This window comes from Oncorhynchus tshawytscha, linkage group LG33 (assembly GCF_018296145.1).
Source record: "Oncorhynchus tshawytscha isolate Ot180627B linkage group LG33, Otsh_v2.0, whole genome shotgun sequence".
In the NCBI taxonomy this organism is placed as follows: domain Eukaryota; kingdom Metazoa; phylum Chordata; class Actinopteri; order Salmoniformes; family Salmonidae; genus Oncorhynchus; species Oncorhynchus tshawytscha.
In genome coordinates this window covers 23,620,287-23,635,222 of record NC_056461.1, presented here as the reverse complement: position 1 = coordinate 23,635,222, position 14,936 = coordinate 23,620,287, and the positions used below count along the sequence as shown (strand labels likewise).

At 46.5% G+C, this 14,936-nt stretch overlaps 1 protein-coding gene across 2 annotated transcripts in view; it reads left to right on the top strand.

Annotated features, from left to right (window-relative positions):
• LOC112231008 (astrotactin-2-like) overlaps nucleotides 1-14,936 on the top strand; it is a 500,130-nt gene that overhangs the window by 397,468 nt on the left and 87,726 nt on the right. For both annotated transcript variants that reach the window (XM_042311033.1, XM_042311034.1), the window contains 2 exons: nucleotides 7,566-7,699; nucleotides 8,247-8,395. In XM_042311033.1, coding sequence (XP_042166967.1) covers nucleotides 7,566-7,699; nucleotides 8,247-8,395 — 283 coding nt within the window. The remainder of the gene's footprint in view (nucleotides 1-7,565; nucleotides 7,700-8,246; nucleotides 8,396-14,936) is intronic.

Below are 14,936 nucleotides of genomic sequence, written 5' to 3'. Positions count from 1 at the left end.
ATCCTGGCTGGCTGGTGGTTTCAGCAGATCCTGGCTGACTGGCAAATCCTGGCTGACTGGTGGTTCTGGCGGATCCTGGCCGACTGGCGGGTCCTGGCAGATCCTGGCAGATCCTGGCCGACTGGCAGATCCTGGCCGACTGGCGGATCCTGGCAGATCCTGGCCGACTGGCAGATCCTGGCAGATCCTGGCCGACTGGCAGATCCTGGCCGACTGGCAGATCGTGGCAGATCCTGGCCGACTGGCAGTTCTGGCGGATCCTGGCTGACTGGCGGATCTGACGGATCCTGGCTGACTGGCGGATCCTGGCCGACTGGCAGATCTGGAAGAGTCTGGCCGACTGGCGGATCTGGAAGAGTCTGGCTGACTGGCAGATCTGGAAGAGTCTGGCTGACTGGCGGATCTGGAAGAGTCTGGCTGACTGGCGGATCTGGAAGAGTCTGGCTGACTGGCGGATCTGGAAGAGTCTGGCTGACTGGCGGCTCTGGCTGCTCCACGCTGACTGGCGGCTCTGGCTGCTCCATGTAGGCTGACAGCTCTGGCGGCTTCTTACAGACTGGCAGCTCTGGCGGCTCCGTGCAGACTGGCAGCTCCTTGCAGACTGGCAGCTCCTTGCAGACTGGCAGCTCCTTACAGACTGGCAGCTCCTTGCAGACTGACAGCTCCTTGCAGACTGACAGCTTCGTGCAGACTGGCAGCTCCTTACAGACTGACAGCTCCTTGCAGACTGACAGCTCCTTGCAGACTGACAGCTCTGGCTGCTCCATGCAGACTGACAGCTCTGGCTGCTCCATGCAGACTGACAGCTCTGGCTGCTCCTTGCAGACTGGCAGCTCCTTGCAGACTGGCAGCTCCTTGCAGACTGACAGCTTCGTGCTGACTGGCAGCTCCTTACAGAATGACAGCTCCTTGCAGACTGACAGCTCCTTGCAGACTGACAACTCCGTGCAGTCTGACAGCTCAGTGCAGACTGACAGCTCCTTGCAGACTGACAGCTCCTTGCAGACTGGCAGCTCCGTGCAGACTGGCAGCTCCTTGCAGACTGACAGCTCCTTGCAGACTGACAGCTCCATGCAGACTGGCAGCTCCTTACAGACTGGCAGCTCCTTGCAGACTGACAGCTCTGGCTGCCCCATGCAGGCTGACAGCTCTGGCTGCTCCATGCAGGCTGACAGCTCTGGCTGCTCCATGCAGGCTGACAGCTCTGGCTGCTCCATGCAGGCTGACAGCTCTGGCTGCTCTATGCAGACTGACAGCTCTGGCTGCTCCATGCCGGCTGGCAGCTCTGGCTTCTCCATGCAGGCTGGTAGCTCTGGCTGCGCTAAACAGGCGGGAGACTCCGGCAGCGCAGGAGAGGAGAGAGGCTCTGGCTGCGCTGAACAGGCGGGAGACTCCAGCAGCGCTGTAGAGGAGAAAGGCTCTGGCTGCGCTGAACAGGCGGGAGACTCCAGCAGCGCTGTAGAGGAGAAAGGCTCCGGCAGCGCTGAACAGACGGGAGACTCCGGCAGCGCAGGAGAGGAGAAAGGCTCCGGCAGCGCTGAACAGACGGGAGACTCCGGCAGCGCAGGACAGGAGAAAGGCTCCGGCAGCGCTGGAGAGGCGAGGCGCACTGTAGGCCTGATGCGTGGTGCTGGTACTGGTGGTACTGAACCGAGAACACGCACAGGAAGCCTGGTGCGGGGAGCTGCTACCGGAGGGCTGGAGTGTGGAGGTGGCACAGGATGGGCTAGACCGTGAAGGCGTACTGGAGATCTTGAGAGCAGTGCTGGCACAGGACGTGCAAGGCTAGGGATGTGCACAGGAGGCCTGGTGCGTGAGGCTGGCACCAACTTCACCAGCCGACTAACACGCACCTCAGGACGAGTATGGAGCGCTAACCCAGGTGCCATCAAATCCCCGACACGTTCCGTCGAGCGAATTCCAAGCAAAAAGCACCAACACAGCAACTCCCTCATTTCTCTCTCCTCCAATTTCCCATTGGTTCTGGTCTCCTCCTTGGCTCCTCACGATCAACAGGGAGAGTTGGCTCAGGTCTGACTCCTGACTCTGCCACACTCTCCCTGAGTGACTCACAGGCTTCCTTCCGAGTCGCCGTGCTGCCTCCTCATACCGGCGCCTCTCCATTCTCGCCGCCTCCAGTTCTTCTTTGGGGCGGCGATATTCTCCAGGCTGAGCCCAGGGTCCTTCTCCGTTTAGGATTTCCTCCCATGTCCAGAACTCCTTATAGCGCATCTCCTATTTGGGCTGCTCCTGCCTGTTGACACGCTGCTTGGTCCGTTGATGGTGGGTGATTCTGTTACGGTTTTCTAGGTGTGAAGGAGAGTCGGACCAAAATGCAGCGTGTAGATTGCGATCCATGTTTATTCAACAAACGTAACACGAATCTAAATACAAACACTATAAAACAAATAACGTAACGAAAACTGAAACAGCCTATACTTGCGTAAACTGACACAGAGACAGGACCAAAGACACTAAGGACAATCACCCACGACAAACTCAAAGAATATGGCTGCCTAAATATGGTTCCCAATCAGAGACAACGATAAACACCTGCCTCTGATTGAGAACCACTCCAGACAGCCATAGACTTTGCTAGATAACCCCACTAGCTACAATCCCAATACATACACACCAAAACCCCAAGACAAAACACACCACAATACAAAAACCCCATGCCACACCCTGGCCTGACCCAATACATGAAGAAAAACACAAAATACTTAGACCAGGGCGTGACAATTTCAGCTTTTATTTCTTTCATCACATTCCCAGTGGATCAGAAGATTTACATACACTCAATTAGTATTTGGTAGCATTGCCTTTAAATTCTTTAACTTGGGTCAAAGTGTTCGGGTAGCCTTCCACAAGCTTCCCAAGTCTCTGTAATCTAGCATGGGGTAGGTTGGTCATCTGAATCAGGGTTAATTTAGCAGCTTGGGTGAAAGAGGAGTGATTACGATAGAGGAAACCAAGTTTAGATTTAACCTGAGCCTGCAGTGTTGATATGTGCTGAGAGAAGGACAGTGTACCGTCTAGCCATACTCCTAAGTACTTGTATGAGGTGACTACCTCAAGCTCTAAACCCTCAGAGGTAGTAATCACAACTGTGGGGAGAGGGGCACTCTTCTTACCAAACCACATGACCTTTGTTTTGGAGGTGTTCAGAACAAGGTTAAGGGCAGAGAAAGCTTGTTGGACACTAAGAAAGCTTTGTTGTAGAGCGTTTAACACAAACTCTGGGGGGGGTAGCTGAGTATAAGAACGTATCATCTACATACAGATGGATGAGAGAGTTTACTACTGCCTGAGCTATGTTGTTGTTGTAAATTGGGAAGAGCGTGGTGCCTAGGATCGAGCGTTGGGGTTCTCCCTTGGTGGCAGACAGTGGCTGAGACAGCAGATGTTCTGACTTTATACACTACACTCTTTGAGAGATGTAGTTAGCAAACCAGGCCAAAGACCCCTCAGAGACAATACTCCTAAGCCAGACCATAAGAATGGAATGGTCTACCGTATCAAAAGCTTTGGCCAAGTCAATAAAAATAGCAGCACAACATTACTTAGAATCAAGGGCAATGGTGACATCATGAGGACCTTTAAGGTTGCAGTGACACATCCATAACCTGAGCGGAAACCAGAGTGCATTCCAGAGGGAATTCTATAGACTTCAAGAAAGCCAGTCAGTTGATTATGAACAAGTTTTTCCAGCACTTTTTATAAACTGGGCAAAATAGAAATTGGCCTATAACAGGTAGGGTCAGCTTTAAATAATAGATGCACCATGGCTGCCTTCCAAACAATGGGAACCTCCCCAGAGAGGAGAAACAGGTAAAAAGGTCAGAGATAGGCTTGGTGATGATTGGGCTTGCAACCTTATAGAGGAAAGGATCTAAACCATCTGACCCAGATGTTTTTTGGGGGTCAAGTTTAAGGAGCTCCTTTAGCACCTCAGACTCAGTGACTGCCTGCAGGGATAAACTTTGTAGTGGGGCAGGGGGAAAAGAGGGAGGAGCATTGGGGCTAGTCACATTAGAAGGGATGGGTGGGAGATGAGGAAATGATTGAGGCATGGCTGAGTCAAATATGAATCATGAGTTAATGAAGTGGTGATTAAAGAGCTCAGTGATGTGCTCCTTGTCAGTAACAATCACATCATCACCATTAAGGGACATGGGCATCTGTGTGGAGGAGGGATTATTCTCCAGGTCTTTAACCATTTTCCAGAACTTCTTGGGGTTCGACCCACAGAGAGATAATTCTGCTCCTGAAAATAACTAACTTTGGCCTTCCGGATAGCCTGAGTGCACTTATTTCTCATTTGCCTGAACGAGAGCCAGTCAGCCTGAGTATGCGTGTGCCGAGCCTTTCGCCAAATGAAATCATTGAGTTGGAGTAACTCTGCCAGATCATCAGTTTTTAATTCTCAATTTTCTTTATGGGGGCGTGTTTGTTAACAATACCACTGAAAATATTAAAAAAGAAGGTCCAAGCATCTTCGACAGAGGGGATCAAGCTGATTCTTTCTAAAAGTACAGAGGCCAGGTCATGAAGGAAGGCTTGTTCATGAATTTTTTTAAATTTTTTACCAAGAATCTATGACATACCTGGACAGGTCGTTTCACTGAGCAGCCATTATGAACACAGGCTGTAAAACAGTGATCACTAAGGTCATTACAGAAAACACCAGATTATTTGTGAGGATAACATCAAGGAGAGTAGCCTTTTCTGGGTGTTTGGACTCATACCTTGTGAGATTGGTAATAATCTAAGAAAGATTTAGGGAGTCCTTGTTGCTTTAGGACTTGGTCAGGTCGTTTAATCATGTCCCAGTTTAGGTCACCTAGCAGGACAAATTCAGAGTTAGTGTAAGGGGCCAGGAGAGAGCTTAGGGCAGGTAGGGTACAGGCTGGTGCAACAGTCAACAAAGAGTAATTTGGAAGTGTAATGCTTAAAACCAGCAAATCAAATTGTTTGGGGACAGACTTGGCGGAGACAACCGAGCACTGAAGGTGTTCCTTGGTAAATATTGCCACTCCACCACCTTTGGAATATCTGTCTTGCCAGAAAAAAAGGTTATAACCAGAAAGGTTAACATCAGTATTCAAAACACTCTTCCTTAACCACGTCTCAGTAATGACCAACACATCTGGATTGGAGCTGTGAACCCACACTTTCAATTTTAGGTAATAAGCTTCTAGTGTTAATGTGCCGAAAACCCAGGCTTTTACAAGAGCAGAAATCAGTGAAACAAATATCAGAACAAAAGTCAGAATTGAGGCTAGCAACAGTAGATGGGCCAGTGTGTACATGCATATTTCATCCGCAGTAATACAATCAATAAATAATAGTAGGCCTATACTAGTTAATTAAAGTGTTTCTGAGTAAGCTCACATAATAAGCTTCACAAGTTAATTAGCCTACCTAAAAAGTCTGCTTGTGTGTGTAAATGCATGTGTGCTGGAGGCCAGTGAAATCTCGGGAGAGAGGGGGGAGTATGGCGGGGGTACCTGTGCCAGACAGGAGGAGACAGGCCATGGAGAAGTTTTTTGGGGGAGGCAGATTCCTTGTAGAAAATCCCAGCTAGCTAGCTAGCGTAGCTTACAAGTCTCTGTACACAATTTTTTTCCCACATGCAAAAGGAGGTGGTTAGCTAGTTATATCAGTTTCTGAGAAAGGTCCTTTACGACGGGCAAACAAAGTTGTCTTGTGGCTGTTGTATTTTGGAGATTGCGAGGAGGATAACATTCTCTAGAATCCAGTCGTCCCTGGCGACGGCGGTCCATGGTGATGCTGCTGCCCCTCTGGGCGAGATCTTAAAGCACACCAGCTTTTGTGTGTTCTTCCCCATTAGACTGGTGTAGTTCTCCTTGTCTGAGGTCAGGCTCATTCAGACCAGGAAGCTGATTTGACCTAAAACATCCTAGTTGCCGTATTTGGCGATTCCTCTCTGCTCATCCTGTATCTGGTCGAGCAAATAGAAGCTGTGGATGAGTTTGGACCTGACCATCTCTGCTCTGGGAAATAACTTCTCATCTGTTGACTTGCCCCTGTCATTGTCACTGTTGTAGGACATGGAATCTGATATTTCAAGCCACATTTCAAATCACCTAGGTGGTTTGAAGTCTGATACAAATCTGATTCTTGGCCATGTGACTTGTGTCTGAATGGTCAAATCTGATTTATTTGCCCTCAAGTGGAAGCACGAGGAAGCACGGTCACCACCGATAAGCCTATACCAGTGTGCACACACTCGTGGTTACTATGACAACTAGCTTAGCCATGTCAGCAAATGACTGCTGTCTGAACACACACAAATCCGATTTGGTCATTTGTAACTTGCGGTTTGGCATTTGGTATTTCATTAGGATCCCCATTACCTGTTGCGAAAGCAGCAACTACTCTTCCTAGGGTCCTCTCAAAACATGAAACATGACATAATACAGAACATTAATAGACCATAACAGCTCAAGGACAGATGTTTGGACAGTCAGTAGTCCAAAACGAATTTGAAAAACAAAACTGACAATGACTTTAAAGACACATTTGGTGTCCTCTCCTCTGGATGACTGGTTTCCGGATGTTTTCTGGGGTCTCTGTGCAGGTGTTTGATGACCGCGATCAAGCGTGTCCCTCAGCAGTCTGCGCGGGTTGGCGCTGTCAACCAATTGCTTACATAAATAACTAAGTGCTCCATTGATTGGCCGGTGTGACAGGGAGCCAATGTGCCTGCGAACTCCCCTGAACTCTCCTTTGCCAAAGCACTGACGTCACCTTATTTGATCACTTTAACGGTAATATTGGCATTTGGTTGATGAAACAGAACAATTTAAAAAGGAAAGGAAGATACCTAGTCAGTTGTAAAACTGAATGCCTTCAACTGAAATGTGTCTTCTGCATTTTACCCAACCTCTCTGAATCAGAGAGATGCAGGGGGATGCAAATCAACATGAACAGCGCCCAGTGAACAGGTCCCTGCCTTGCTCAGGGGGCAGAACGATAGATTTTTACCTTGTCAGCTCAGGGATTCAATCCAGCAACCTTTTGGTTACTGGCCTAACGCTCTAACAACTAGGCTACCTGCCAATTAGTTTGAGTTGAAGTGATACACACTCATGATCTTGACGATGTTTCGGTTTAATGAGATTGAGGAAATGCATATCTTTTTGGCCTTTTGACCTCTTAGAGAAGTAATATTCTTTCTCTGTTTAACTTGCTCTCTCTCTCTATCTCACACACACACACACACACACACACACACACACACACACACACACACACACACTGACCTTTATGTGTCACCATTCCCAATTAAAAAAAGACAGGAACATGACATGGCTCCAAGGCTACTCACTCACGTATCATCAGACCCTCGCCGCCGCGACTCTTCCGGTGGTGGAGGTGACAAAACCTGTGAGCCCCCAGTGTATGACTGTGTGATGATTCCGGGGCAGACATCGGTGGGGGGTTGCAAAAGACATCTTGGAGCCTGGATAACTCAGGGCGTTACAGAAGGGTGATGTACGGAAGATAATTGCATTTGTCTCACCTGTTACCTTTCACAGGCCTTCAAGAGCGCCACGATGAGCTCATACTGGTGTGCAGGCAAGGGAGATGTCATCGACAACTGGTGTCGCTGTGACCTGAGTGCCTTCAGCAAAGACGGCCTTCCCAACTGCAGTCCCCTGAGGCAGCCTGTGTAAGTCGGAGCCTACCTCCCATCTATCCAAGCCTAGGGAGAACTGTTGGAGTTGTAACAACCATCCCTAGGGCTGGGACCAACCTTTAATTACTTTAGGCCAGTCCAAACACCCCGGTACTCACTCTCAAGAAATAACAGTGAATCTTGTTTTCTTACCCCAGCTCTGTTTTGAGTCATCATACACCCCAGCTATTGAAACCATCAGAACTTTTGGAGAGAGATACAAGGCATTGGATGAGCAATGGCTCTCCGGTGAATTTCCACATTAAATTGAATGGACATACTTGCTTGTATGATTTGTCGAATGGATGCATTGATGATTCCAACTTGCTCCCTATATCTGGTCTCAGCATTTTATTAACAGACTCTTACGGTTGCTTTCCCCGACACAAAGTAAGCCTAGTCCTGGACTAAAAACACTTTTAACTGAGATTCTCAGGAGTAAGCTTAATGTTCCCGGGAAACTAGTCCTCAGTGCTGTTTACTTCAAATATTTTTATTGAATTAAAGTGACCCACCTCCTTCCTCTCTCTGTCTGTGTCAGGCTCAGACTGGCCCCTATCCTAGAGCCCTCCAGCACCATGGTGGCCCTGGAGTGGCTGGATGTGGAGCCCCTGATTGGCTACAAGGTGTCTGATTACATCATCCAGCATAAGCGGGTGGAGGACCCCTCGGAGGCAGAGATCTACACAGGTAGGTAGGCCGCTAGTATATTTCACTTTGGTCCAACCTACATCCAGTTATTGACAATTGTTCATCCTATGACAAAGCCAAAGGGACATTAATGAGCTTATTTACCAGTGACGAGCCACATTATCTAACTGTTTGCTCTGCTGATCTGCGGAGGCCTGCTCTCAAAGACAAGGTTAGACACTTGGTGGGTGACGGGGGTAAAGGAGGTAGGTGGTGTGTGGGAGGAGGAAGACAGGACAGGATGAGAGGATGAGGCTGGGCTATGTGACAGGGGCCATAATTTACGCTGACCCCTAAGTGTGTAAGTCTGGGGTAATGAGTCAGAGCTTTGGGTGATAGGGATTTAATAAAGGAGAAGAGATGAGGTGCGTTGGTGGAAATAGCCAGCTTTAGTCATCGGGCCACGCGGACAGGTGATCATTCACACCTGGGAGGAGGAGAGCTGATGAGCCGGGCCCAAAAGCCGGAGCGGGCACAGATAGGCATCCTGGCAGGGGTGCGGTAGGAACAGAGCAGATGGTGTTTGTGTGACTCACCTCTGCGTCAGAGCAGTCCAGGATACAGATGAGAATGTGAACAATATCTTTCTCTCCATTTACCTCTTTAACTTCTATCTCAATGTCTCTCTCCTTCTCTGTTTTCTTAGTCTATAGTGTCTCTTTCACTGTTATTGTCTCTCATCTCTCTCTTGTTCTCTTTCTCTCTCTCTCTCCAACTCTCTCAAACTCTCCAAATTCCTACAGAAAGCCAAGAAAAGTTGGACTGACATTGATTTGTCTGTAGTTAAAAAGCCCTGACTTTTATTGTATGTGTGTGTGTGTGTGTGTGTGTGTGTGTGTGTGTGTGTGTGTGTGTGTGTGTGTGTGTGTGTGTGTGTGTGTGTGTGTGTGTGTGTGTTCCCTGAAACACATGTTGCAATCACAACAAAGGATTTCATTGTTGGGGGAGTCTTGGATTCCCAGATATCATCTTGGTGTGTGTAATCAAGGTGAGAAGGGGAGAGAAGCGTTGGCATGGCATCGCTTAGGTTCTCTCTATTGGAAACTTCTGGGTCGTCTATAATAAACCATCAAAACAACCTTTTGAGTGGCTCCCAGTTTTACAGGAAGGATGGAATCAAACCCTCCATTGTTCTCCAAACTGGGGGATCTACCGTGCTGATACAAAGTTGGACGTGGTCGGAGAGGGGGATTTATGGAATAATGGGGACTTGTTAAAATTAGGAATTATTCTCTCCAAGACTTGGGAAGAGGAGACTGTCTGCCCAGCCAGTGATAACCTAACCTACTTAGGGGAAAGACAACAAGTGTCAGCGAGTTCAGATGGCTACGCAAATCCGGACTAGTATTGTTTTTTCACAATGTCCAATTCCATCCATGGAAATTCATATCCTCTATACCCATGGCGAATCGTTTGGTTTCAAGACCTTGCATTGAAGTCCTTTCTAGGGGAAGAAAAAGTTGTTTTATTTTAAAAACAGAACCGGGATAGATATAAAGAGCCCCAGTCCCTGGTCACCTGGAGGCTTTAAACCACAGATGAGACTTGCACAGAGAAGCACCGGATGATCAAAAGCAGACCGCTCCGATCTGGGCCACACCCCAGCTTTCATACACCTGCCAAGTGAATTGAGTGCTCTTCAAAACTGGAGTCAGTTTAATACCTCATATATCTGAAGTTTTGAAGCAGGTATGTGTCCCTCCAGTAGTTAAATCCATTGGAAACTAAATGGCTTTTGCATTAAAAAATATACCTACATCGGCAAGATATGAAAGTCAATGGGCTTTAGGCGGTATTGGGTTAGTCAGGTGAAGCAACATCCACATCAGGTTGTTTGATACAGATAAAATCAGTCACTTCAAAAGGATTCGTTAGGCTTGGAACGACTTGAGATATTGAGGAGGTATTAAGGTAGGATTGGATGGATTGTACCTTGGGTTAAAAACTCAAAAAGGCAATGATCTTCTAGACACCTGACCCGCACCTTGGGATTTTTGTATGTACATTATCCTAAGCATAACCTTCTACAACTCCCTATTATGTATGATCCTATTCCTATGTTCCCTGTTGACATACAGTACCATTCAAATGTTTGGACACACCTACTCATTCCAGGGTTTTTCTTTAGTTTTACTATTTTATACATTGTAGAATAATAGTGAAGACATCAAATCTATGAAATAGCACATATGGAATCATGTAGTAAGCAAAAAAGTGTTAAACAAATCAAAATATATTTAATATTCTTCAAAGTAGCCACCCTTTGCCTTGATGACAGCTTTTCACACTCCTGGCATTCTCTCAACCAGCTTCATGAGGTAGTCACCTGGAATGCATTTCAATTAATAGGCGTGCCTTGTTAAAAGTTAATTTGTGGATTTCTTTCATTCTTAATGCCTTTGAGCTAATCAGTTGTGTTGTGACAAGGTAGGGGGCGTATACAGAAGATAGCTCTATTTGGTAAAAGACCAAGTCCATATTATGGCAAGAACAGCTCAAATAATCAAAGACAAATGGCAGTCCATCATTACTTTAAGACATGAAGGTCAGACGATCTGTAGTTTCTTCACGTGCAGTCGCAAAAACCATCAAGCGCTATGACGAAACTGGCTCTCATAAGGCCCGCCACAGGAAAGGAAGACCCAGAATTACCTCTGCTGCAGAGGATACGTTCATTAGAGTTACCAGCCTCAGAAATTGCAGCCCAAATAAATGCTTCACAGAGTTAAAGTAACAGATACATCTCAACATCAACTGTTCAGAGGAGACTGTGTGAATCAGGCCTTCATGGTCGAATTGCTGCAAAGAACCAACTACTAGAGACCAATGACAAGAAGAGACTTGTTTGGGCCAAGAAACACGAGCAATGGACATTAGACCAGTGGAAATCTGTCCTTTGGTCTAATGATTCCAAATTTGAGATTTTTGGTTCCAGCCGCTGTGTCTTTGTGAGATGCAGAGTAGGTGAACGGATGATCTCTGTATGTGTGGTTTCCACCGTGAAGCACGGGGGAGGAGTTGTGATGGTGTGGACGTGCTTTGCTGGTGACACTGTCTATTATTTATTTAGAATTCAAGGCACACTTAACCATTATGGCTACCACAGCATTTTGCAGCGATACGCCATCCCATCTGGTTTGCGCTTAGTGGGACTATCATTTGTTTTTCAACAGGACAATGGCCCAAAACACACTTCCAGGCTGTGTAATGGCTATTTGATCAAGAAGGAGAGTGATGGAGTGCTGTATCAAATGACATGTCCACAACCCAATTGAGATGGTTTGGGATGAGTTAGACCTCAGAGTGAATAAAAAGCAGCCAAGTGCTTAGCATATGTGGGAACTCCTTCAAGACTGTTGGCAAAGCATTCCTCATGAAGCTGGTTGAGAGAATGCCAATAGTGTGCAAAGCTGCCATCAAGGCAAAGGGTGGCTAATTTGAAGAATATAAAATGTATGTTGCTTTGTTTAACAGTTTTTTGGTTACTACATGATTCCATATGTGTTATTTCATAGTTTTGATGTCTTCACTATTATTCAACAATGTAGAAAATATAAAAAATAAAGAAAAACCCTTGAATAAGTAGGTGTGTCAAAACTTTTGACTGGCACTATATACTCCCATATCTTCTGCTGTACTACTCCCTTCTTTTATCCATCTCATCTTGTTCTTTTGGAGGCTTAGTGAGAGCAAGCTGTGGCACCACCCTGATCTGATCTCACATCTGCACGAATCATCAACACCTATCTCCCTTTTCAATTCTCAATCCTCAAATCTGTCTTTTACTCAAATCGAACCAGACAGAAAACCTGCTCTCCCTGGCAATGTCAAGAGCAGCAGCAGTGATGGACTGGGATGGACTGACTCTCTTTGAAATGCTTGGACAGTGGCCTAGTCGGCCTAGTCCTCAGTACATAAACACTACCGTTTATATGCTCGCAATCCGCCCGATCTACGATCCCCCCCTGGCAGACCATCAGTCAGCCTTGGGTCTCCACAGGTAAGGGCATGAGGCCCAGTCTCAGAGCCTGAAGGGGAACCTAAAAGCCCCCTATCCTTTGAATGGCAATAAGCACCCACATCCCCCTTCCTCTCTGATTGTTTACCTCTTCTCTTAGAGATATTTATCATCCCCTGGTTCTTAGATCAACAACAAATCAAATTAAATGTTATTTGTCACGTGTTTCGTCAACAAAAGGTGTAGACTAACAGTGAAATGCTCACTTACCGGCCCTTCTGTACAAAGCAGAGATTAAAAAAGAGAACTAATAGAAAAATAATAACACAAGGAATAAATACACAATGTGTAACGATAACTGGAAAGTATTCAGACCCCTTCACCTTTTCCACATTTTGTTATGTTAATGCCTCATTCTAAAATGGTTCCACACACAATACCCCATTAACACAAATCGAAAACAGGTTTTTTGAAATGTTTGCAAATTTATTACAAATAAAAAACAGAAATACCTTATTTACATAAGTATTCAGACCCTTTGCTATGAGACTCGAAATTGAGCTCAGGTGCATCCTGTTTCCATTGATCATCCTTGAGATGTTTCGACTTCTTGATTGGAGTCCTCCTGTGGTAAATTAACTTGATTGGACATGATTTGGGAAGGGACACGGCTGTCTATATAAGGTCCCACAGTTGGCAGTGCATTTCAGAGCAAAAACCAAGCCATGAAGTCGAAGGAATTGTCCGTAGAGCTCCGAAGACAGGTTTGTGTCGAGGTACAGATCTGGGGTAAGGGTACCAAAACATTTCTGCAGCATTGAAGGTCCCAAAGAACACAGTGGCCTCCACCGTTCTTAAACAAAAGAAGTTTGCAACCATCAAGACTCTTCCTGGAGCTGGCCGCCCGGCCAAACTGAGCAATCAGGGGAGAAAGGCCTTGGTCATGGAGGTGACCCAACACGCTGATGGTCATTCTGAGAGAGCTCCAGAGTTCTTCTGTGGAGATGAGAGACCCTTCCAGAAGGACAAACATCTCTGCAGCACTCCACCAATTAGGCCTTTATGGTAGAGTGGCCAAACGGAAGCCATTCCTCAGTAAAAGGCACATGACAGCCAGATTGGAGTTTGCCAAAAGGCACCTAAATACACTCAGACCATGAGAAACAAGATTCTCTGGTCTGATGAAACCAAGATTGAACTCTTTGGCCTGCATGCCAAGCGTCACGTCTGGAGGAAACCTGGCACCATCCCTACGGTGAAGCATGGTGATGGCAGGATCTTGCTGTGGATGTGTTTGTCAGGGGCAGGGACTGGGGGACTAGTCAGGATCGAGGCAAAGATTAACGCAGCAAAGTACAGAGACATCCTTGATGAAAACCTGCTCCAGAGCGCTCAGGACCTCAGACTGGGGGCGACGGTTCACCTTCCAACAGGACAACGACCCTAAGCACACAGTCAAGACAACGCAGGAGTGGCTTCAGGACAAGACTCTGAATGTCCTTGAGTGGCCCAGCCTGTGCCCGGACTTGAACCCCATCTAACATCTCTGGAGAGACCTGAGACCTGCTGTGCAGCAACGCTCCCCAACCAACCTGACAGAGATTGAAAGGATCTGCAGAGAAAAGTGGGAGAAACTCCCCAAATACAGTTGTACCAAGCTTGTAGCGTCATACCCAAGAAGACCCAACGCTGTAATCTCTGCCAAAAGTGCTTCAACAAAGTACTGAGGAAACGGTCTGAATAGTTACAATTGAAGTCGGAAGTTTACATACACTTAGGTTGGAGTCATTAAAACTTGTTTTGCAACCACTCCACCAATTTCTTTTTAACAAACTATAGTTTTGGCAAGTCTGTTAGGACATCTATTTTGTGCATGACACAAGTCATTTTTACAACAATTGTTTACAGACAGATTATTTCACTTATAATTCACTGTATCACAATTCCAGTAGGTCAGATGTTTACATACACTATGTTGACTGTGCCTTTAAACAGCTTGGAATATTCCAGAAAATGATGTCATGGCTTTAGAAGCTTCTGATAGGCTAATTGACATCATTTGAGTCAATTGGAGGTGTACCTGTGGATGTATTCCAAGGCCTACCTTCTAACTCAGTGCCTCTTTGCTTGACATCATGGGAAAATTAAAAGAAATCAGCCAAGACCTTAGAAAAAAATGTAGACCTCCACAAGTTTGGTTCTTCTTTGGGAGCAATTTCCAAACGCCTGAAGGTACCACAATCATCTATACACACAATAGTACGCAAGTATAAACACCATGGGACCACGAAGTCACTCAGGAAGGAGACGTGTTCTGTCTCCTAGAGATGAACGTACTTTGGTGCAATAAGTGAACAACAGCAAAGGACTTTGTGAAGATGCTGGAGGAAACAGGTACAAATGTATCTATATCCACAGTAAAACGAGTCCTATATCGACATAACCTGAAAGGCCGCTCAGCGAGGAAGGAGCCACTGCTCCTAAACCATCATAACAAAAGCCAGACTACGGTTTGCAACTGCACATGGGGACAAAGATCATACCTTTTGGAGAAATGTCTTCTGGTCTGATGAAGCAAAAATA